Source organism: Phascolarctos cinereus, unplaced genomic scaffold (genome assembly GCF_003287225.1).
Source record: "Phascolarctos cinereus isolate Bilbo 61053 unplaced genomic scaffold, phaCin_HiC Scaffold_2;HRSCAF=192, whole genome shotgun sequence".
NCBI lineage: Eukaryota > Metazoa > Chordata > Mammalia > Diprotodontia > Phascolarctidae > Phascolarctos > Phascolarctos cinereus.
The window spans coordinates 131889378-131915397 of record NW_027555625.1 but is presented as its reverse complement, the minus strand read 5'-3'; the positions used below and the strand labels follow the sequence as shown (position 1 = coordinate 131915397).

The following is a 26020-nucleotide window of genomic DNA, read 5'->3' as shown; positions in this document are numbered from 1 at the left end:
ATGGGGACGTCATGGGCATGCTTATAAGCAGTAGGGAAGCAGCAAATGACTTCAGGTTCTTTCAGTGAAATAAGGCAAGGTTCTCAGCTAAGGGTAGGGGGAGGGCAGGCCATGACAGATTTGAGGAGGGATAAAAAGGTTTGAAAGATGGGCTTTGGTGGGCAATATACTGAATCTATTAGTGATATATAAAAAGATTACATTGCTGCAGTGAGGGCCCACTTGACGTTATGAAATATAAATTTGTAGTGGAACCAGTCAGCATGGCTTTGTGATTTTTCTCCATCTTTGTCAATTAGCAGATGAACAGGTGCAATGACAGAGACAGTATGAGTAATACAAGGCTGAGATTTTCAAGGGCAAGATCAGTGATAAGATAAGGACTCCAGAAATTCTAAAGAAGAGGACAGTGTAGAGTTGAACTAGTTTCTCAAGGGGTCAGGATGGGAAAGGTAAGAGAATATAGTAGAGCAGCAATGATGGCCTGGGAAAGTACTGAGAGGTTGGAGGGATTAGAGGTCATGGAAAAAGCAAAAACAGGGTTTTGGAAAGCTAGGCAAAGGGAGAGGCAAAATGGCAACAGATGGTGAACAGATAAAAGAATTTCAGAATTCATGAACATGGAAGTTGTGGTGCATTTGTGGATGATGGCAAGATCAAGGGTCTGACCATCTTTGTATGTAGTTGTAGTGGAATACAGGAGCAGGACATGGGAAATGAGTTAGTTAAGGAATTGAGTGGGTAAGATATTTGAGAGAGTATGAAGATGTGTACTGAAATCTCCTAGTATAAGGACAGGAGTTGAGGAGAAAAAGATTGTGAGCCAGGCACTAAATTCGTTGAGGAAGGAAGGCAGATGTCATGGGGGCTTGTAGACAACAGCTACAAGAATCTTGATTGGGTGGTAAATATGGATTGAATGAATATCAAAGGAAGCAAAGTAAATGAGTGATGGTAGTAGAGAGAGAGCGCCTATAAGTGTCATTGAGGAACAAGAAGCATTACAAGTATCCCACTTTGACCAGTGAGTTGGGAGAATGATTGAAATTGCAGCCAGTGCTGGAAAGTGTGATCAGGGGAGCTGTGTCATCAGAGGAGGTCTGTCATCAGGAGAGAGCCAGGTCTCAGTGATTGCAAGACAGTGGGTGCAAGAAAGGAAAATTTTAATATAAAAGATAGTTTATTACCTGTGGAACAGGCATTCCAGAGAGCACAGGGGAAGGGATGGGTAGCTTAAAAGTGGGACATTGGTGAGTTTGAGAGGGATGTAAGAGAACAGTCAGTGGAAGGTCAAAAATGAGGTTTGAACAATGGCAGCTGGTGGTCCAGAATTACTAGGGTAAAGAGGAAATGATAGGGTAGGACTATGTAAGTCATTGTGGAATGAGTTCAGGTAGGTTATCTTTGTCCACAAGGTTTCAGCTTGGGGGGTGGAGTTGCCCCAGAATGTCAAGCAGCAGTGTGTAGTGGGGCAGGAAAGTTTAGGAGAAATGGAGTTTAGGGCAACTGTTTTGGAGTTCAGGTTGCCAGAGAGTGCCTAGAACAAATCCTCAGAGAGGCCATGATGTCTTCCCAATCAATCCTAAAGAAAAGACAAAGACTTTAGCCTTGGAATGGCAAAAGCCTGTTCAATTCTGACACCTCATGGCCTAGGCTCTGAGGTTGTCATCTCCCAGACCATAGGTTAGAGAACAGATATAACCTGTCCTCACTACTTTTCCTTATTAAAGGTTGGACCTCCTCAGTGGAAAGTCTTCACTCTAATTATGAACATTCAGTACCTTTCCCAAATCTTCACCTCTGGGAGCTAGGCCATTATCAGGCAATAGCCATTTACCCAATAATCCTTCCAAACCTCTGGGGTTCAGATTCTCCATTTTTCTCTAATATTCTGTTGCTCTGTTTAAAAGGAGAAGTTAGATAAAAAGGTGTTAAGGCAGTCTAGCGGAGGCAGTAACTTCATTGTCTCCACTGGCCTTTTCATATACAACTAAGCTACTAAAAACCTCAGATAAACACTTTTATAAGGTGTAGAATGATTCAATAATATTTGAAATAGCCTTACTCTCACATCTCCTCTTAGTTCTCAGCCCTTACCACTTTGCAAACTTGCCCAAATCTTCTTGGTCTGACTTCTTCCTGACTATCAGCATTTCAGTGATAAAAGAGAGAATGTTATAAGGGAAGAAGCTTTAGGCACAAGTGAGGAACAGCCTTCAAGACCCAACTTAGTAGTAGCTGAGAAAGAACTTGCTCATATGGTTATGAATTTCATGGAATCAAAGATATAGAGAAACTACATTAAGACTAAGCCCCTGAGGCAGCTAGGTGGTGCCTGGGTTCAAATCTGGCCTCAGACCAAACACTTGACACTTATTAGCTGTGTGACTGTGGCCAATTCACTGAACCCCAATTGCCTAAAAAAAAATAAAAAGACTGAGCCCCCTCTCTCCAGGAACCGAGGGGGTATAGAGCAGTGATGTCAAACTAAAATAGAAATGGATCTCTGCATTAAATATTTCCCAATTACATTTTAATATGGTTTTGGAATATTTGGGCTGCATGGAGCCTGTGGGATTCATGATTGATATCTCTGGTGGACTAAAAACAACTGAACAACAATAAGAATAGGGGGAGAGTGTGCCCCTAGCGTGTTGGAGGGAAATGTGTGTACCATTATAGCTCTTGCTATAGTGAGAAAGTAAATATCCCTTTATAAAGTTTAATTTATGTCAATTTATGCCTCATTTTTTTTCTGCTGAAATATGAGGCAAGGTCCTCAGTACATAAGACAAGAGGAATGGGGTGCCATGGCAGGCTTGGGGAGAGATGAGTGGGTGAGACCAAGGATATTTGTAGAAGGAGAGCAGTGGCAAAGAAAAGGTCCACCTCATTGTCTCTAAACTGAGGCAAAGGAAGAGAGAATGAGGGGTTATTTCAAGGCTTTACGAAGAGACAGAGTCAAAAATACCTTCAAGGAGTTTATAAAGATGGGAGGGAAAAGGAAAAAGAGCAACATGAAAAGGATTGGCTTTGGTGAAAAGGGCCACCCACCCCTTCCTTTAAGACTGGGGAAAAGGAATAGAGAATGGGGAATGAGGTCAAGAGGTTTTGAAGCACAGAATATGAGAAAAGAGGGAGTTTATTACAGATGGCCTCAACGTTCTCAGTAAAATAGAAGGTGAAATCTTTGCTGAAAGCAAAAGATAAATGATGTAGCAGTCTTGATGAGGGAAGATTTGAAATAGTCTCATGAGAGAGTGATTAGAAATTGGGAAAGGTACTAACACAGTGCCTGGTCTTTTTTTCCCTGCTGTGTCACACTGCTGAGTCATATCGGTTTTGCTTGTGCAGTGAATTTGACCTTAAGAGTAGAATTTATATCAATTTAATGTCATCTATTAGGATAGGGATTTTTAAAACCAGTACCAAGTTGTTTTAATGATTACTACTTTATAGTATAATTTATCCCAAAGTATTATCCAGTTGAGATAGTTTTTGGATCCTGATTTTATCATTCAACATGTTGGCTATATATTATCTGCAACAACATATTTTCAGGTTTGCAAAGCATTTTAATTATATTTTCTCATTTGATCTACACAATATCCCTAGAGACAGGTGCTACTATGTTCCTTATTTTACAAATGAGGTGACTGAGGCTGAGACGCTAAGTAAAGTGCCCAGTATTTTCCTTGGAATGCATGTATAATAGTATCATCAGGTTGAAGGGTCACAATTTTCTGATTTCATGGTTATAATTCTAAATTTCTTATTTCTTATTCTAAGTGCATTTATTATGGTATACAAAAGCATTTCTATTTAATGTAATAAAATAGTACGTTTTATCTGTTATGATCTTAATTAACTCTTTCAGCTCCAGATCTCCCATACTGAGGTTCCTTGCTTCATCGGTGAAAGTTTCACTTGGCCCACTTTATCTAGGGAGTCTCTAGCCATGTGTCACTTTGCAACCTGGCCATCTTCCCACCATCAGCCTTACTGTCCAGAGTGCAGATCAGGCACTGGAGTACCTCTCCCTTTTAGCTCCATTACTCCCCTGCCTGGAACCCTCCTATCTTGATTGGTGAGTGCCTCCTGTGGCTCATTATATTTGAACTGGCTCCAAGGATGCTTCATTTTATTCCCCAGCCATCTTCCTAACAGTAGCCATGCATGTAATCAGTAATGCCACTGCCCTTAGAAAGTATCTTGATCTACTCATTTTCCCTGTAACTTTCTAAACCAAAATTTCCCTGGCCACCAATCCCCTACATATGATATCTCTCCTTATTAAAACAAACTCCTCCAGGTCGAGAACTCTCTTTGCTTTTGTATTTGTATCTTCGGGATTTAGTATTGTTTGGCATGTAGTAACTGCTTATAAATACTTATTCATTCGTTCATTCATTCATTCATCTTTTTCCCTTTTGTTTATGTAAGAATTCTTCCCACCAGCCATACTTGTAAAAGGTATATTCTTTTGCCCTCTAATTTTTAAAAAATAAGATAGTCATTTATATTTAATATGTTTATCAGGAATTTATCATGGTATCTGGTGAGATACAATCTAAACCAGGCAGCTAGATGGCACAGTGCTGGGCATGGAATCAGGAATAGAGCTTGACATTTAGTAGCTGTGTGACCCTGGGCAAGTCATTTAACCTTGTTTGCCTCAGTCTCCTTATCTGTAAAAGGAGCTGGAGAATTAAATGGCAAACTACTCCAGTATCTCTGCCAAGAAAACCCCAAACAGAGCCACTCAGAGTCAGACACAACTGAAAAAATAACTGATAGTCTAAACCTGTTCTGCCACACTGCTTTTCAACTTTCTCAGCATTTGTTGTCAAATAGGAAGTCCTTAGTCTAGTCATTGGTGTTTTTAAGCCATTCAGTTGCTTCTGGGTCATGTTTAATCTCCTCAATTGATCAAATTTTCTATTAAGATTTAAGGGATTTTTTAAGCCAGTACCAAGTTATTTCAATGTTTACTACTTTACAGTATAATTTGAGATTTGATACTACTAGACTCTGTTCCTTCCTACTTTTTTCATTATTTCCCTTGAAATTCTTTACCTTTTGTTTCTCTAAAATGCATTTTGAAATGTATTTTGTCCAGATTTATAAAATTATCTCTTGGTATGGTACTAAATTTGTATACTGATTTAGGTAGCATCATATATTGTTATAGCCTAACCATGTGCAATTAAAATCTTCCCAATTGTTTAAACATAACACTATCACACTAATTAGTTCATTTAAGCTTAGAGGCTTAGGTCCTTGAGGTTCATTCCCATTTGGCTTTCAGGAGTTTATTTTACATGAAAAGTTATGATTTCAATCACAATTGGTCTGAGCCCCCAGTTAAGTATTCCTAACCTTTAGGAAGAAATTCTAACTTTGTGTGTGTGTGTGTGTGTGTGTGTGTGTGTGTGTGTGTGTGTGTGTGTGTGTAGTTAATTTAGTTAATCCTCAAACTCTTTGTGGCTGAAGCAGATTTCAGTTTATTAGAAATGTTTGGATAATGAAACAGATTATGTTCTAGTGTGTAGATACACAAGTAGTAGGAGAAGTTGAAAAGAACTAAACTTTTAATGGGATTTCCATCAGGCCCTGTCTTCTGATCTAACATGCCTGTAGAACTGATGACTTCTTTCATTATTTCCCTTCTCTTCCACAGGTCACTGCTTCCAAGGTATGTTGGAAAGCTGTGTTTGCTCCTACCTCTCAAATGATTCTGGTTCTGTAACTTGATAACTTATAGAAAATCCTGTGGTGTGGCCAAATCAGGCTATCTGAACATGATTCTTGTAAAACATCACTACAGGTTAAAAGACTTAAACATTTAGTCTAAAGATATGAAATTGATTGGGCATCTGATCACTTAAAGTGGGGTGGGAATGAGTAAATCAGTTATTTTACCTTTAAATTTCCTGTTATGTCTGCTATCTCTAGAAAATCTACTTTAGTGTGTTCAGCAAAGACCATAGTGCCAAATACTGTATAGCAATAGTGTCAAATTCAAATAGAAATGGATCCTTGTGGTACACATATTGACTTAGGAAACCACAAGTATTACCTGTTGTATTTTATTTTGTTAAACATATCACAAATACATTTTAATCTGGTTCAATCTGTACTTGGCAAAAATGCCAAGTTCAGGTAGTGAGTTTGACACCTCTGCTCTATAGCTCTTTTGTGTCTTTAAAAGGTTTTGCATTATCCACTTTGGATGCCTTCCCTAGTGCGTTCTACTAAGTCTTGAGAAAAGTCTGTATGCCCAGCTTGTAATCAGATTTCGCAATTAATATTCTTCCCTCTCCAGATGACTCAAACTCTTATTAAAAAAAAAAGTCTGCTATCCACTTCTGATCCTAAAATCACTTCTTCTTTTCCCAAACTAGGAAAAAATACAACTCCCAATTTTTAGAGACTCCTCTCCCTCTCTCACTGCTCAACCCTTCAAAGCAGTCAGTCTAAGTCTTACCAGAATGAATGTTACATACATGTAATAATATGGAGGGCCTATACAAAATATATAAATTTGCTAACAAAGTAACCATTGTTAACAAACAATACAATAGGTTTATGATGCTAATACAAAAGAAGTAAATTACAAAAAAAAAGTATACAGCAAAATTTGCATCAATGAACACATATATTACATGCTAGATGCATACTACATAGGTAAGCATCCAAGATGAATGAGCCCATGGACTTGTTCCTTTTTGGTGAGGTGAGAAGAGAAGGGTGGCTAGGCTCCTCTAAGAAATGAGGGAATGCTTCTTGGTCTGAATATTGGGGCTTATAAGAGAAAAGGGGAAGTGATATATAAATAACATAAAAATCTAAGGAGTTTATAAACCCACAGCCTCACATTTTTTAAATTTTACACTGGCCTTAGACCAGTTGCCTTATGATGTCTCCTAAAATCCCTGGAGTGGTCCTAGCTTTAGATGCTGGTTATTCTATTCTTTATGGAATGAAGGAGCTCAGTAGTGTTTTCTTTGGTTTTGTTGTCCTATGTGGCCATCTTGATTGTTAATAGGTATTTCTCTGGGGAGCTAGGTTCCCCAGCCCTGGCCTAAAACCTTTATCATTGCCATATTAACCAGAAGTCTCTAAATTAATTAATTTCAATGCATATCATAACAATTTTCAGTTCCTATTTCTTATATGAATTGAAAATCCCTGTAAGGATGTTTAATCCATTCTCACTTACCTTCATCCTATAATTATAGTTGATGTATACTCCATTCTGATTTTTTAGCTTTGTATTATTTCATAGAGAGCTCTTTCCAGATTTGTGTTTCTCATGTCTGCCCATCTTAATTGTGTTCTAGTGTTTCATTATGCTAATGTATCACAATTAAATTAACAATTACATTGTTATTAGATATCATAATGATAGCTATATACATTTGAAAAATAATGAACACATTTATGGGCAAGATATTAAATTACTGCCTGCAGAAGATATGCTTGAGTATTTATGGAATCACAGATAGATTGGAGCACTTCTTGCAATAATTCTCTGGCTCTTCAGAGATAAAAACTGGACCAGATCACTAAATGGGAATTACTCTGATGCCTTGCTTTTTCACATTTCTACTATAAGTCTCTTCCTCACTCTAGCCCACAAGTTCTGCCCCCAAAATTGAAACCTCCAAGTAAAAATATGATAGGGCACTTGTTAGAGTACATGAATCTATTCTGTAAATTCCTTTCATTACAGTATTTAGTGCCTGGGATAGTTGGATCTCTTCCTCTGATGCCAATGATGGCTAGTGTCAGAGCTGCCAAAAAGGTAATTATTCCGTATCCCTTCATTTTCCATTCAGTCATCTTATTTTGGAGCCAAAGATCATAAATTAAAACAAAATCATTAATCACTGATGGAGAAAAACTGGAAAGAAGAAAGACTAGAAAGAAGTGAACAAGTCTTCATTCATTTGATTTATTGTTGTGAGAGTTAATACCTTTAATACAAGAAATGAAAAGAAGAGAAAGCAAAGCTTTTCTTTATTTCATTAGTCAGGCTTCTGTGAATGTATGGTCATTTTCGGACTCTAGATTCCACTTTTTGCCACCTTAGGTACTGTGATCGCTGAGAAGCAAAAAAAAAAAAAGACAGAAATACTTAGCAAGGAAGCAAGAACTGTCCTAATTCAGCTATTACAAATTTCTCAGTGAAAAATGTAATTAGCAGGAGAAGTTGCCTATCTTGTTCTCCCTTTCCCTCTTTGTTAAAATTGATCAGTTGAATCTAACCAAACCTTTAAAACATAATATTCTGTCTTCCCCCTTGGGATGATCTGTTGGAGAAGATAGCTGTCTCAGGATCTCTAATTACCTAACTCAATTTGGGGAAGGAATTTTGGTCTTGTCCAAAATGTACATAAAACTCTATTCCATGGACTAGTCGCAATTCTGGGGAAAATAACTGGACAGAAAAATTACATTAGGCATTACTGGGACAGGAAAGAGATAAGAGAAGGAAAGCAAGAAAAAGTTTGACTGCATAAGCTAGAACCCAAAAAAGAATAGTAAGTCTATCCTGACATGTTCCAATAATTCCAGTCTTTACTGGAGTGCAGACTAAACTTTTTTCACTTTCAGACTAAACTGTTTTCACTTTGCCTCTCTTCAACAGAAGTGATGGCTCTATGTTATGACACCCATCAAAACTTGAATTTGGTATCAGAGATTAGGGGAGAAAAGGACCACTAATCCTGGAAGAAGAGTCAGAGTATTTTCTTTGAGCTGAAATGATTGCTCTAAATGTAATTATTGGGTAACTTCATCAGTACTGAGGACTCGCAGTGTGCAAGGTACAAGAGGAAAACAGTTCACATAGTTCAAGTTCTAATTACATTCACTAACTTCTTTCATTGATAACTAAACACCTATTCAATTAGGATACACTGAAGATATTATTTATTATCTATATAATGCTTTGTCTTATGTGGATACCCAGTTAATATGAAAATGAGCTATAGATTATAAATTTCTGAATAATAAGAGACAGATGATTCTTATCACCACTTGAGTACAAAAATGTCCAGTCCTTGTATCCCCAACTTAATAAAGACACAATGAACTTGGAAAATATTTATAGCCTAACCAGAAATATCTGTGGGGAAAGTTCAGTTCATTTTGGCTTCACTATATTAATCTCTGTCTCCTCCCCACTTCCTTTTCTCCCTGCCACCTTCTGTGAAATACTAGATTAGGAAAAGTGAAAAAACATTTATTACTGCACACATTATAGAACTGAAGAGAGAAAACAAAAGTAAAATTTAAAAATAATTTCTTTGAATACATTTTATTTTGTACCTATTGTACCCTAGTGTTGGAATACAAAGATAGATAATACCACATAGGCTCTGGCCTCAAGAAATGTATGGTCTAATGGGCTGAATGTGATATGCATACCAAGCATAATAGAGGAAGTGTATGATGGAGACAAAGGAGAGATCCAGATAAAGTACATTAGGAAAATTTGAGAAAACTAATTTGAAAAAGAAAACTTGAGAGAATAAAACACTTTTAGCTGGGTGTGGGAAGAGGGGAAAAGAAAATCAGCAACGGTTTCAAAGAGAAGGTGAACTTGGAAGAAAGGGAAAGACTGTGAAATGTAGTGAAAAGAAAATGGATTCCTAAGCATAGGAGATACTCTGTATAAATGCAGAGATGGAAGAAGTAATGCCAACTTCTTCTAATAGCTGGTAATCCAGTTTGGCTAAAATGTACAATTTTTGACAGGGAATAATGTGAAACAAGACTGAAAAGGCAGACTGGAAGCAGACTATAGAAAGCTTGGCCTTAAATGCCAGGGTACAGGTAATTTTTTTAATCTATAAATTAGAAGTCTGTAAGGCAGAGGGCTCTGTACTCCATGGAGGTATCATGACATACGTAAAAGTGTTCAATGCTACAGAAAGGTCAAGGAGTAAAAGGCCACCAGACAGCAATTAAGAGAATATTGGTGAATGTTGCAAGAGATGTCTCAGTACAATGGTGTGTTTGGAAGCCATATTGTAAAGGGCTGAAGAGTGACTGGGTAAATGAGAAATCAATACAATGATTCTTAGTTCTTCTCCAGCAGAAAACATATAACCTCACCTTGTACTATATGACATGCTGCTCTCTCCTGATAGAGATCTGTTTTAAGGGGGGAAAAAAAGGATTTATTTTTTAAATTAATACAGAATCCTGAGGAATTAAGTGGTTGGTTGAAGCAAAATCTCAGAAAGAATCATTCTTAATTAAACACAATATAAACAATAGCAAATACCTGGTACCCACTTGATTATGCTGTATTCTCCCACCCACTTTTCCTTTATGGCTGCCTCTCACAGCATATGTCACAGTGAATTTGTTTTTCTTTTTTCTTTTGGAAAGCCTGGTTACCAGGTGGTGATCCATCTACTAAGAGGAGTACTACAGTTTACTATGACTGTCTTAGGGCTGGTGAAACAAATTTCACAGTAGCCAAGCCTTGAAATAGAACCTAAAAAAACCAAAACCATAACATTCCCTTTCTCCTAACTCTGTCCCCAATTTTATTCCCTCCTGTTCACTACAGAAGAAAATTTTGATTGAATATTTTTTGTACCTATAGCAATGATGATTCATAGTTTTAAATGGGAGTATAGTCCTTATCTCCTAAGTCCTAGTTTGTCATTCTATTTGTTTGTTTTCTGTCTAGACCTATGATTTCATTAGTGTGGGGAACTCCTGGGCAGTTAAGTGGCTCAATGAGCCTTGGGGCCTAGAGTCAGAAAGACATGAGTTCAAATATAGCCTCAGACACTTATTAACTGTGTGACCCTGAGCAAATCATTTAACCCTGTTTGCCTCAGTTCATCATCTGTAAAATGGCAAACCACTCCAATATCTTTGCCACAAAAATCCCAAATGGGGTCACAAAGAGTTGGATACAACTGGAACAACTGAAGAAAAACTCCTAAAAGGAAACTCTCGCCATGGATGAGATAAACAAATGACCTGTAACTTATAGTTTTAGAGAGTTGTGCAAGACACAGAAAGGCTAAGAGATTGACCCAGTGTAACACAGCTAATATGTGTTAGAGGTAGGACTTAAATGCAGGTTTTCCTGGCTCCAAGGCCAGTCTTCTATCCATTATGTACTGCTAATTATATACAAAAATTATTCTAAAAATAACTAAAATCAACATTGAGAATGGCAAAAGCACAAACTTCCTCTAATTCCCTCTCTTCCTATGATTGCTTCTAGCCTAGTATTCTTTTGGTTTATCATGCATATCATTTGTATGTCTCTCCTCCTCCCAATGTTGTTATACTGATAAGAGCTGACCTAGAGGAAACTTTTCAGCAGTTGGTGGTCCTTTCACAGTGTCTTGAAATACAAGGGGGAAAAAAGGAGTTAGATTGAACTATAGGAGATCACTGCTTAGTTGCCACCTAACTCTGTACCTACAAGTGAGAGAAGTTGCTGATCAAAATGTTCATTACCCATGTAGCTTTATTGATCATTCTCTCAACTAGATAAAGTCTCCTCTGCATAGATAGCCAGTCCTCAGGATAGACATAGATTTCCCAGGCATAAGTGTAGGAGTCAGATTGCCTTTTCTCTTTACCAAGGCACTACAAAACCAATGCTTCTTACAATCCTTACGATAACTAGAATAGGTCTCTTTTACATTTGTCACAGTGGATGATAATTTTGATAACTGATTTTGATTTGAAGGTAGAAATACCTGCTGAAATGGAAAACCCAGGTATTCAAGGCAGTTTCCAAAGTGAGGCCTATTCTATTACCTTATCTCCCTCAGTCTCTGCCAAGATTCCTACTCTTCTTCAATTTTTTTTTCATGTCTATTTATTCCCAGTCATCATTAACAGGAAAGAGTTATTTTTTTTTTGATGGTTTCTGTTATGATTCTGAGATGCTTGGGAAGTTCAATGCATATCATAAAACATTCTTAGCCATCATGGTTCCCTGCTATGGAGGGGGCCAGAACTCTCTCTCCTAAGAGCTAGAGAAAAGTTAAAGGACCACCTAAACTCTCTAGAAAAGTTATTTTAAAAAAATATTTATGTCTACATCATATCTTCCCAACTAGAATACAAGTTGCCCAGGAGCAAAAATATATTCTCTTCTTTCTTTATGTAATCATCTTCACATTACATCTTTATGTAATCTTTTACATAAACATTCTCTTTCTAATCTTACTAATTACTCAGCAATGACTTTAAACTTGGGATGCTCCAAGTGTAAAGTTGGGTATTTTTTCCTTGATTTTATCTAAAAAATAAAATATACAAAATTAATTTACCCTTCACTTTGTGTTTCTTCTACAGTGCATAATTCTTTCACTTTATCACGTTTTGCAACAATAATGAGAGTAATGATGAGAAAGGGTAGAGAAATGTAGAAGCTTAGAATAAGCCAGTTCTTTCGAATAACAGTATAACCTCGAGCTTTATCTAGGAAGAGAAAAAATATCAACAATCTCATATGAATATAAATTGTGCAACTAACCATTGGGGGCCAAGTTGTATAAACTTACACATGGAAACAAAACTACCTAAGATTAATAAAAGAATAGAGAGGCCCAATGATACTTCATAAGGTCATTCTGCCTAAAGGGATTATATCAAGCCAAATGTAATTCATAGGATGTCCTACTCTCTCCTATTATTTAGGAAGCTGTGACTCCTGAGCAGAAACATAATTGCTTTATAGTGGTCTTTTTGTGCAACCAACTAAGTTTTCTTATAGTTTCTGTAGAAAAGAAAGTAGAAGAATGTAGCCAGCAATATATAACATAATCAAATGAACAATGTTTAAGGGGATTATGGAAAGAGAGTCTTGTGACAGAGAAACAGATGGTTTTTAAGGATAGGCAGATGGATAAAAGCAGGGATAATCAAAAAAAAAAGTAATCTCTTCCTCCTTAGACTTCCCATATTTTACTTCTGAGCTGACCAAATTCTACTTGTACAAGCAGAACACAATTCATACAATGGAGTAACCCAGGGTCCCAGAACCTTTCTGCCAAAGTCCTAAAATTGTTTTTATATTCTCCTTGCCTTGAGGGCCCATAGCTGGGTCCCAGATCAACCCACATGAGAGTATGGTTAAGTTAAATGGTCCCAAGGCTGCTTCACAAATTCTTGGCTTTCAATAGCAAAGGTTGCTATTGTGGGAGTATGGTGGATTAACTCAAACTTCCCCAGTTACACTAGGGGTCTGACCACAATGACATAATATCTTATTATCACCTAAGTTTAATTTTCCTTATTATCAATATATTATCATTATTATTGTCATGCTGCTTCTACTAAATCTGAGGCGGTCTTCTGAAATTGTGTTGTATAGTGCACACAGAAGGAGATGTGACTCCTGACTGGCAGAGAAGAACCTAGCAAGGAGCTGTTGACATGAGGGAAGAAGAACCTGATTAGAGATTACCAGCGAATTTTTATAAGAGAAGATCATGAGAGACGAGGTCCAAGATCTCCTTAGATTTACAAACACACAGAGAATCCTCACATACTGAACTTCCAACATATGTAATGCAGAGACAATTGCCTGTGGGTGAGACTACTCTCTCTCCTAGTTTAATCTGAGGTCTCCTCTCACTCTCAGGTGAAAATCACATTTACTATTGCAAAGTCTTTTGATTATTTTAATCGTTATAACTTCTTCAGTTTGCTGTTTCCTTGGATATGTGAATTTATTTGATATTTGTAATCTGTGATGGTCTTTTATGTAATCAGCATTTGTTGAGGAGAAACTAAGCCAGTTAATATAAACTAAGGTCTGTCCTCCTCAAGAGTAACTAGAGAAGCAGCTTTCCTTCCAAATCCAGGATCCTAACTCTAAATCAGTAGTCTTGGAGGAGCAGCAGTTACATGTAATTCTGGCCCAATATCCCTCTTTAGAGGCCCAGCCCAGCCTAGGGCCTACCTGTCTCCTCTCCCCTCCAATAGAGCACTGACAGTACAGACAGGGCCCTTGGCTTTCCTCTTTTCTGCAATAGCAGGCCGAGCTTTAGATCATATATATCCATGTCATACATGTACCACTTTATACATTTAGATAATACATGTGAACACATCTGTCTTTTACTATTATATTACCATTATTTTTTAATGGTGTTCATATAGAAACAGTCATGGGACAAGTTCCAACATTCTACAAAACATCTCACAGGTAGATAAAACTACTTGCTTGCAGTTGAATCCTCTGTAGACTCACTGAACCATCTTTAATAGGAGAGACAACAAGGATGCCATACATCTCATCCTATTTCCACATGATCTTGATGTCCTCTGCTATGTCTCTTTTTTAAAAGACTTTTGTTTGGAAATTATGATTATTTAGCATTGTGACATCTACTTTAAAACACTGTTAAATTTGTATGGATTAATGTCATGCCCAGGCAATTTGGACAATAGTTCCAGCACAATTTATTGGTTGAGCTCTTTAGGATATTTTGAAGTCAGTACTGTCATTGATAAGTCTATGAAAGATACCAAGTTTTTGATGTATAACTTTAACCATGTCTTCCTAGATATTAGTCATAAAAATCTTTTACAATCTGCAATAATATGTTGCATGGTCTCCACTATCTCCCTGCATAATTTACATTGATTTTTAAGACTGGAATTTCTAAGGAAAATACTTCTGTAGTTTCTGATGGCAGTAACCTCATCCCGAATTGCTATCATAAACCCATTTTCACAAACAAATCCATATGGCAGTCAGTTGTCTGGCATGTCTTTGTTGATATGTTGTTGCCTGAGTTCATATAGATATCTTGTATTGAGAGCTTTTTGAGTCTACTCTTGGATTTTGATCATTTCATAGGCTCCATCAAGAGGTATGACATTTTGGGGTGCACTGGATAAATCCAATGGCATATGCCTGTTATCAGCCTTGGTGAAATGAAGTCTGCTTATTAAAGTAGTGTTTAACAGAGACTTATTAGTATTTCTGCTATCTATGTTCTCAGACTACACAGTCTAATTTTCATGACAGTCCCCTACTGGAAGTCTGATCACTTTGCATTCAGTCTTTTGTTACATTACAAACTAATGATTAGATACATAGTTTCTTTACTATTTTTTCTTTGCAATTTTAAGTACTTCTGCTAGGAATATTTTAATGTAAAATATTGGTATTTTTTCCATCAGTAACCTTTTTTGAAAGTGAGATCAATGGGTCTAATTGTATGAACATTTTTGTAACTTTTGTGATTATATGATTTCCTCTGCACTGCAAGACCACTAAATGTGGAGTCAAAGAATCTGGGTTAAAATCCTAGCTCTGCCACTTAATACTTGGGAAAGCTTCGGACAAATCACTTCACCTTTCTGGGCTTTAAATTCCTCATCTGTAAGATGAGAGGGTTAGACTTAAGAGAATAAGTGAAAATGTACTTTTTAAACAAATAACATGTACAAAGCTAAGCATATGATTCAATAGAAAGAAAGGCAAAAAGCAAAATGGGGAAACAAAGATGATAGAATTACAGTCTCTGTTCTTAATGAATTTGCATGCTACTCAGAATAATGACATAGACAAAGAAAAGTAAAATACAAGGTAAGGCATTACGGGTGCAAATGGGAGAGCCAGATGAGGTGTTCTAAAAAAAAAATGAAGAGGTTACTTTCTTTAAAATTAAAAAAAAACTTTTTCAATCAGCAAAAGTCTACCTTCTCACCCTCCCACCCACCACACTCCCAATCAAAAAATAAAGAAAAACAAAACCCCGATGCAATTAGCTAGATAGCTAGACAGATAGCTAGACAGACAGAGACAGACAGACAGACAGACAGACAGACAGACAGATAGATAGATAGATAGATAGATAGATAGATAGATAGATAGATAGTCAAGTAAATCTAATTCCTGTATTGGCCATATTAAAAAATATTTAAGTGTCAATCTTCATTCTATATCCATCAGTTTTCTATCAAGAGGTCAAAAGCATTGTATACACTGTACTTTGACCCATAGTTATGTCATTTGGGTCTTTTTCAATTACAAAGGACAGCAACCAATAACCTCTTATGCCTAAATCATTAGTTCTCTGGAATCATGCTTGGTCATTATACTGATCAGAGTTGCTGACTCTTTCAAAGTCACTTGATTTTACAGTGGCTTGGAATAAGATGTTCTGCTTCTGCTCCCTTCACTTTATGTCAGGTCATATAGGTCTTCCCTGGTTTCATGAAACTATCTACTGAATTTCTTACTGCACAAACAGTATTCTTTCACATTAATATACCATAACTTACCACCTCTCAGATTCTAATTCTTTGCCACAACAAAAGAGCTGTTCTATTTATGTACATCTTTAGAGTTTGATTTGCTAAGGGCTAATCTCTCCCTTAATCCACCCTCCAGTTTCCCCTTCTCCCTTTTCCTGTATATCCCAGTTCACATTAATGTATTTTTGTACACACTTATGTGTGCATGTATTTGTCCCTCCAACCAATTCATATATGAGGTTCAAGTGTCTGCCCCTCTCCCCTTTCCTTCTTGTCTATATAGATTTCCACTTGTGTACCCCAATTATGTAAGATAATTTTCCATAACCTTCATTTCCCTACAAGCTCTAGTATATTCCCTTACCATTCTCTGTTTTACTTTAAAGATCATCAAGATGTAATAGAACCACTTTCAGGCCTTCTGTTTACTTAGATTCCCTCTATAACCCCTGATGATGATAAGATTCAAAAGGGACCCATGTTTCATCTCACCTTCTTAGAATGTAAGCATTTTAACCTTGTTTATAGTCCCTTGTGATTGTTCATTCATGTTTACCTTTTTGTTTCTCTTGACTTTATTTTTTGTACTTAAAAGTTTCTATGTTGCTTGAGTCTTTTCATTACACATGTTTGAAATTCCCCAATTTGGGGGCAGCTAGGTGGCAGCTAGGTGGCACAGTGAATAGAGCTCTGTCCTTGGAGTCAGGAGGACCCGAGTTCAAATCCTGCCTCAGACACATAACACTTACTAGCTGTGTGACCCTGGGCAAGTCGCTTAACCCCATTGCCTAGCCAAAAAATAAAAAGTCCTCAGTTTAATTTAAAGGTCCATTTTCCCACTTAAGATTATACTCAGTTTTCTTGTATACATTATTCTTGGTCGTAAGCCTATAATTCCCCACCACCAACAACCTCATATCACTGCCTTGAAATAGTGGAGGGTTTGACTAGTATAAGCTATGCTGTGCTAGTTACCCAAGACAGGTCAGGCTGGAGAGTTCTGACACAAGGTGATCCACTCGAGAAGGAAGTGTCCAACTATGCCAAGATAACCGTATGGACAGTACTAAAATGATTTTTAAAAAAAAGACATCAGAAGATGAACCACTCAGGTCAGAAGGTATCCAGTATGTTACTAGGAAAGAGCAGAGGACAATTACAAGTAGCTCCTGTACTAACAAATCAACTGGGGCCAAAGCCAAAAGGAAGCTCAACTGCAGATGCATCTAGTGACAAAAGGAAAATCTGATGCTATAAAGATCAATATTGCGTTGAAACCTGTAATGTAAAATCTATGAACCAAGGTAATCTGGACGTAGTCACACAGGAGATAGAAAGACATTTTGGGGTCAGTAAACTTAAGTGGATGGGAATGGATGAGTTTAATTCAGATAATCACTACATATACTTGTTGTTTGTCTTTCTCAAAGAGGACCATGACACCTACTGTAAGCAAGAATTCCTTAGAAGAAATAGAATAGCCCTCATAGTCAATAAACCATTCAACATCAAAATAATACAATTATCCTCTAATCACGTATGCCATAGAGGCCAAAGTTGATCAGTTCTTTGAAGACCTACAACATCTTCTAGAAATAACACCAAAAAAGATGTCACATTCCTCATAGGGGATTGGAAAGCTAAAGTAAGAAATCAAAAGATAACTGGAATGACAAATTTGGATGTGGAATACAAAATTAAACAGAGCAAAGACTAATAAAGTTTTATCAAGATAACTCACTGGTAATAACAAATGTTCTCTTTTTTTTTAACAACCCAAAAAGCAACTCTACACATGGACATCACCAGATGATCAATATAGAAATCAGACTGATTACATACTTTGCAGCCAAAGGTAGAGAAGCCCTATACCATTTGCTATTTTTTTCTTTTGTTTTGTTTTCTCTTTCTTGTAGTTCCTCCTATTGGTTCTAATTCTTCCTTACAACATCACTAATGTGAAAACGTTTAATAGGAATGTATATGTAAAGCCTATATCAGATTGCGTTCCCATCTTGGGGAGGGAGGTGTGGAAAGAGGGAGAGAAAATTTTAAAACTCAAACGCTTATGGAAGTGATTGTTGATAAATCAAAATAATAAAAAAAAATTTCCCTCTTCAATTTTCCATGTCAGTTGTTTTCACTATATCTCACATTTTTCAATTTTTAAAAATCTTTTAACTTTGTTTTAATATTTCCTGTTGTACCATGAAATCATTGGCTACCTATGGTCTTTTGAGTTTGTACTGGACTAATCAGCCACAGTCAGACACACTGTACCTTGATTCTAATATAGTGATGTCATTTTTGTTCCTCTTCAATTATAAGGGACAGCAACCAATAACCCCTCATGTCTAAATCATGTATCCATTTTGACCTTATCTTAGTATGTGGTATGAGAGGTTGGTCTATGCCTAGTTTTTGCCACACTGCTTTCCAGTTTTCCCAGTTTTTGTCAAATTATGAGCTCTTGCCCTAATAGCTTAGATTTTGGGGTTTATCAAACACTAGGTTGCTACAGTCACTTCCATATATTCTGTACCTAATTTATTCCACTGACCTGTCACTCTGTTTCTTATCAAGTACCAGATTGTTTTGATGATTATGACCTTGTAATATAGTTTGAGATCTGGTACTGCTAAGCCACTGTTCTTTACTTTGTTTCATTCCAGTGATATGAACTTGACCTTTTGTTCCTCCAGATGAATTTTATTACTTTTATATTTTATTCATCTTTTTTTTCTAGCACTGTAAATTTGGTAGTTTAATTGGCACGGCACTGAATAGGCAATTTAATTAAAATTTTCATTTTTGTTATATTGGCTTGACCTACCCATGAGCAATTAATATTTCTTCAGGTGTTTAGATCTATCTTGATGTAAAAAATGTTTTGCAGTTCTGTTCATGTAGTTTCTACGTGTGTTCTGGCATGCAATCTCCCAAGTATTTTGTACTGTCTGCTGTTATTTTAGACAGAATTTCTCTTATCTGTTCCTTCTGAGTTTTACTGGTAATACATAGAAATGTTAATGATTTACATAGGTTTCTTTTGAATCCTTAAACTTTGCTAAAGTTGTTTATTGTTTTTGACTAGTTTTTTACTTGATTCTCTAGGGTTCTCTAAGTTTACCATCATGTCTTCTACAAAGTGACCATTTTGTTTCCTTGTTGTCTGTTCTTATTATTTGAATTTTTTTTGCTTTATCTAGCATTTCTAGTACAATATTGAATAATAATGGGGATAATTGACATCCTTGCTTAATCCATGATCTTACTAGGAAGGCTTCTAGCTTATCTCCATTACAAATAATGTTTGCTGATGCTACTTATCATTTTAAGGAAATCTCCATTTAATTCCTATGCTTTCACGTTTTAAATAGGAACAGATGTATTTTGTCAAAGGCTTTTTCTGCATCTATTGAGATAATCGTAGGATTTCTGTTGGTTTTGTTACTGATACAGTCATTATGCTGATAGTTTTCCTAATAACAAACCGGTGGTATATTCCTTGTATAAATCCTACCTGGTCATAGTATAAGATCTCTGTGATATATTATGGTAACTCTCTTGCTAGTTTTTTTTTTTTAATTTTCGTATCAGTATTCATTAAGGTAATTGGTTTAGAGTTTTCTATTTTTTGCTCTTCTTAGTGGTATCAGCACCATATTTGTGTCACAAAAGGAATTTAGGACTCTGCCTATTTTTCCCAATAGTTTACAATCGTATTGGAATCGTTCTTTAATGTTTGGCAGAATTCACTTGTGAATCTATCTGGTCTTGGTAATTTTTTCTTAGGGAGCTCACTGATGGTTTCTTCGATTTCTTTTTCTAAAATGAGGTTAAGTATTCTATTTCATCTTCTGTTAATCTGGGCAACTTATTTCTTGGAAATATTCATCCATTTCACTCAGATTGTCAGATTTATTGACATATGATTTGGCCAAAAAAATTGGATCCTGATAATTACTTTAACTTTCTCTACAATGATGGTGAATTTACCCTTTTCATTTTTGACACTTTAACTTTCTCTACAATGATGGTGAATTTACCCTTTTCATTTTTGACACTGGAAATTTGGTTTTGTTTTGTAATCAAACTAACCAATGTTTAATCTATTTTAATGGTTTTTTAAAATAAAACCAGCTTTTTACTAATTTTATCAGTTTATTGGTTTTATCAGTTCAGTGGTTTACTTTGTTTTATTAATCTTTCCTTTGATTTTCAGAATTTCTAATTAATTAAGGATTTTTTAATTTGTTCATTTTCTAGTTTTTTTTTAAATTCCATGCCCAAATCATTGATGTGCTCTTTCTCTATTTTATTGATGTGAACATTTAACAATATCAATTTCCCCCTAAATACTGCTTTGGCTGGATCCCATAAATTTTGGTATGTTGTCTCATTGTTGTCATTCTCTTTAATGAAATTATTTATTGTTTCTATGGCTCAGTCTTTCACCAACTCATTCTTTAGGATCAGATAATTTAGTTTTCAATTAATTTTTAATCTATGTTTCCATGGCCCTTTGCTGAATGTAATTTTTATTGAAAGGTGGTCTGAAAAGGATGCATTTAATATTTCTGCCTTGTGCATTTGATTGTGAGGCTTTTATGCAATAATATATGGTCAGTTTTTAACAGCTGAGGAAAAGATATATACTCCTTTCAATTCCCATTCAGTTATCTCCAAAGGTCCAACCTATCTAACTTTTCTAAAATCCTATTCATATCCTCAACTTCTTTCTAGTTCATTTTATGTTTAGATTTATCTAGTACTGGGAGGGGAAAGTTGAAATTCCCACCTCCACTAGTATAGTCTATTTCCTCTTATAACTAATTTAACTTTTCCTTTATGAATTTGGATGCTATGACATTTAGTATTGATATTACTTCATTATCTATGTATACTCCTTATAAAAGTCATAATAATGATAACGTTCTGAGGCATTAAAGTATTATCTTCTCATATAGGGATATAAACAATTTAACCTTATTGAATTATTATGATTTCTTTCATGTTTACCTTTTGATACTTCTCTTGAGTCTTCTATTTGAAAGTCAAATTTTATTCAGCTGTGGTCTTTTCATCAGGAATGTTTTAAGGTCCGATATTTCACTAAATATCCATTTTCCTCCTGATAAGTTATATTCAGTTTTCCTGGGTAGGTTATTCTTGGCTATAATCCTAGCTCCTTTGCCCTCTGGAATATTATATTCCAAGCCCTCAGCTTCTTTAACAAGGAAGCTGCTAAATCTTTTGTAAGCCTGATTTTGGCTCTATGATATTTGAATTCGTCCTGAGTGCTTGAAGTATTTTCTCTTTGATCTGGGAGCTTTGAAACATGGCTATAATATTCCTGGGAGATTTGGCTATCATAGATTCTTTTTACTTCTATTTTGCCCTCTGATTCTAGGATATCAGGGCAGTTTTCATTGAAGATTTCTTGAAATATAATATCTAGGCTCTTTTTTTAAATCTTTAGGTTTTCCAATTATATTATTACATCATCTGCAAAAAGAGATAGTTTTATTACCTCATTGCCTATTCTAATTCATTCAATTTCTTTCTCTCCTCTTGTTATTGCCAGCACTGCTAATACAGTATTAAATAATACTGTGACAGTGGGCATCCTTGTTTCACACCTGATCCTACTGGGACGACTTCTAGCTTATCACCATTACAAATAATGCTTGCTGGTGGTTTTAGGTAAGCATGCTTCTCATCAATTTAAGAAAAATCCATTTATACTTATAAAGTGTTAATAAAAATGAGTGTTGTATTTTATCAAAAGTTTTTTCTGCATCTTGTCATATAATAATTTTTGTTATTGATATAATCTATTATGTTAATAGTTTTCCTAATGTTAAACCATCCCTGAATTCCTGGTATAAAACCCACTTGGTCATAATGTACAATCTTTATAACATGTAGTAATCACCGAGCTAGAATTTTATTTAGTACTTTTGCATCCATTTTCATTAATGAAAGTGGTCTATAATATTCCTTCTGTCTTTACTCTTCCTGGTTTAGGTATCAATATCATATTTGTTTCATAAAAGGAATTTGGTAGGATCCCTTCTCTGCCTGTTATTCCAAATAATTTGTTTAGCATTGGAAATATATGGTCTTCAAATGTTTGATAGAACTAATTTGTAAATCTATCTGGTCCTAGCACTTTTTTCTTAAGAAGTTCATCTACGGCCTTTTCATTTCTTATTTTAAAATGTTTATTTAGATATTTTATTTACTTTCTTGTTCTAAAATAAGTTTATGTAGATATTCTATTTCCTCTTCTGCTAATTTAGGCATGGTTTATATTTTTGTAAATATTCTTCCATTTCACTTAAATTGTTGAATTATTGACATGTAACTGGGTAAAATAACTCCCTATAATTGCTTTGATTTCATCTTTATTAGTGGTATGTTCACCCATTAATTTTTAATACTAGTGATTTTTTTAAAAAAAGTATTAACAAATGGCTTATCTATTTTACTGGGTTTTTTCATAAAACCAACTCCTACTTTTATTTATTAATTCAATGGGTTCCTTACATTTATTAATCTCATCTTTAATTTTTAAGATTTCTAATTTAGTGTTTAATTGGAGATTGTTAGTTTGTTCTCCTAGTTTTTTAATTGCATACCCAATTCATTGGTCTACTTTTTCTGTTTTATTGATGTAAGCATTTAGAGATATAAATTTTCCTCTGATTACTGCTTTTTCTGTATCCTGTAAGTTTTGACTTGTTGTCTCATTATTGTTATTCTCTTTAATGGAATTCTTTATTGTTTCTATGATTTGTTCTTTAAGCCACTCATTCTTTAATACTAGGTTGTTTAGTCTCCAGTTAGTTTTTATTCTATGTTTCTGTGGTCCCTTATTAAATATCTGAAAAGGATGCATTTAATATTTCTGCTTTTCTGCTTTTAGCTATGACATTTTTGTGCCCTAATATGTGATCAATCTTTTTAAAGGTACCATGTCCCACTGAGAAAAAAAAAAGGTGTAATCCTTTCTATTCCCATTCAAGTCTCTTCAGATATCTATTATATCGAGCTGATCAAAAATTCCATTCACTTCCTTGGCTTCTTTTTTTGTTAAATTTATCTAGAAAATTAAAGTCCCCTACTATTATAGAACTGTATATTTCCACCTGTAATTCATTTAACTTCTCTTTTTAAAATTTAGATGCTATATTTGGTGCATGTAGGTTTAGTATTGATATTACTTCATTTTCTGTGGTACCTTTTATCATAATATTGTTTCCCTGTTTACCTCTTTTAATTAAATTTATTTTAACTTTAACTTTTTCTGAGATCATGACTGTTAACCCTGCTTTTTTTACCTCAACTGAAATATAATAAATTCTACTCCAGTCATTTATTTTATCTCTGTATGTCTCATTTTTAAATGTGTTTCTTGTAAACAACATGCTGTTGGATTCTGATTTTTAATTCATTCTGTTATCCATTTCCATTTTACGGGGGAATTCGTCCCCATTCACATTCAAAATTATAACTGTAATTTGTGTATGTCCCTCCATCCTAGTTTTCCTCACTATTGTCCTTCTCAGCCTCTTTTTATTCTATACCTCAGATCAGTCTAGTTTACTTATAACCACTACCCCCCCAAACCACACCCTTTCAAAAAATCTCTTCCTTCCTCTTTCTCCCCTTTCCTTTCCATTCCTTATTTTTACCTACCCCTCTGAATCCTCTCTTTTTTCTCCTAAATCTTAATCTACACACCCTTCTCAAAGTCCCTCCCATAGTCTGTCCTGGTGCCTTCTTATGTCTTTATAAGTTTTAAAGATTTTTATACCCTTTTAGATGTATATGTTGTTCCCTCTTTACCCCAGATCCTATAAGAGTGAGGTTCCAGCATTACCAGCCCTCCCCCCCTCCACCTGCTTCCTCTGTGTCAGTATTTCCTTTTATACCTCATTTGTAAAATAATTACTCCTTTTTACCTTTTCCTACACAATTTTGCTTTATAGAATCACTCCATCATACTCAGCTTCATTCCAACCTTTCTTACAAATTACCTAAGTAATGATAACATTCTTAAGAGTACACAATTTTATCTCACTGAGTCCCTTATAATTTGTCTTTAATATTTACCTTATATTTCTCTTGGATCTTACATACCAAATTTTCCGTTGAGTTCTCGTCATTTTGTCACAAATGAACTGAACTAAAAGTCTTTTCAAGGTGTCTATGGACTTAGATAGGGCAGGGGGAGGGATAGAGGGATTGCATCTTTATTTTCATTAATTTCTAACTAAAATTCAGCATTTTCTTCAATTATTTAAAAACATTATTCTGAAGGACCCACTTGTACAAAAATATTTATAGCAGCCCTATTTGTGGCAAAATATTGGAAACTGAGGGGGTGCCCATCAATTGGGGAAAGGCAGAACAAGCTGTGGTATATGAATGTAATGGAATATTAGTGTGCAATAAGAAATGATAAACAGGCAGATTTCAGAAAAACTTGGAAAGATTTGTACAAACTGATTCAAAATGAAATGAGCAGAACCAGGAAAACATTGTACACAGTATCAGCAACATCTTGGGAAGATCAATTATGAATGACTCAGTTCTTCTCAGCAACACAATGATCCAAGACAAGTACAAAGGACTCACAAAGAAAAATGCTCCACCTCCAGATAAAGAACTAATGGACTCAGAATGAAGGTCAAAGCATATTTTTTTTCACTTACTTAATTCTTCTCATGGTTTTATTCCCTTTTGATCTATTTCTTTTTCCACAACTGTGACAAATATGGAAATAAGTTTTACATGGCAGCACATGTATAAACTATATCTACCTACCATTTTAGGAAGAAGGAAGGGGAGGGAGGGAGGAAGAGAAAAAAATTTGAAACTCAAAATCTTATAAAAATGAATGCTAGGGGCAGCTAGGTGGTGCAGTGGGTAGAGCACCAGCCCTGAAGTCATGAGGACCTGAGTTCAAATCCGGCCTCAGACCAAACACTTGACCCTTACTAGCTGTGTGACCCTGGGCAAGTTACTTAACCCCAATTGCCTAAAAGCAAAAAAAAAAAAAATGAATGCTAAAAAATGTTCTTAATATGTAATTAAGGAAAAAATAAAATACTATCTAAAAAATAAACAATAAAATACAAATTCTTAAAATAAAAGATTAACAAAACTAAGCAAAAATACGCTGAATTGATAAAATAAATGAGCTGTTTAAAAAAATAAACAGATAAATCATTACCTAGTCTAATTTTTTAAACACAAGAAAGATTAATTATATGAAAAAGAGAAATCACACCAAATTAAGATGAAATAAAAGAAATTGTTAGTAAATATTTTGCCTAATATATGCTAAAATAGATAATTTAAGTAAAATGAATATCTGCAAAAATATAAAATGCCCAGATTAACAGAACAAGAAATAAATAATTTAAATAGTTCAACATCAAAAAAAAAAGAAACTGAACAAGCTATAAATTAACTCTCAAATAAGCCCCAAGACCAGATGAATATAGATGTGATTTCTATCCAACTCACAAAGAAAAATTAATTACACTAAATAAATCATATGCAAAAAGTAGGAAAAGAAAAGATCCTATTAAATTCCCACTTGATGCAAATATGATTTTGATTTGAAACCAGAGATAAATCAAAGAAAGAACACTATAGAATAATATTCCAAAGAAATGTAAACACAAAATTTTTTAAAATATAAGAAGCTACAACACATCAAAAAAAAAAACCCAAA

At 35.2% G+C, this 26020-nt stretch overlaps 1 protein-coding gene across 4 annotated transcripts in view; it reads right to left on the bottom strand.

Annotated features, from left to right (window-relative positions):
* Positions 1-7941: 7941 nt before the first annotated feature.
* Positions 7942-26020, bottom strand: part of ADAM18 (ADAM metallopeptidase domain 18) — a 138627-nt gene continuing 120548 nt past the window's right edge. For 3 of the 4 annotated variants that reach the window (XM_020985217.2, XM_020985218.2, XM_020985220.2), the window contains 3 exons: positions 12324-12474; positions 10126-10164; positions 7942-8107 (listed from right to left, as the gene is read on the bottom strand). In XM_020985217.2, coding sequence (XP_020840876.1) covers positions 8092-8107; positions 10126-10164; positions 12324-12474 — 206 coding nt within the window. In that variant the 3' untranslated portion in view covers positions 7942-8091. The remainder of the gene's footprint in view (positions 8108-10125; positions 10165-12323; positions 12475-26020) is intronic. The other variant, XM_020985219.2, reaches the window with a different exon arrangement.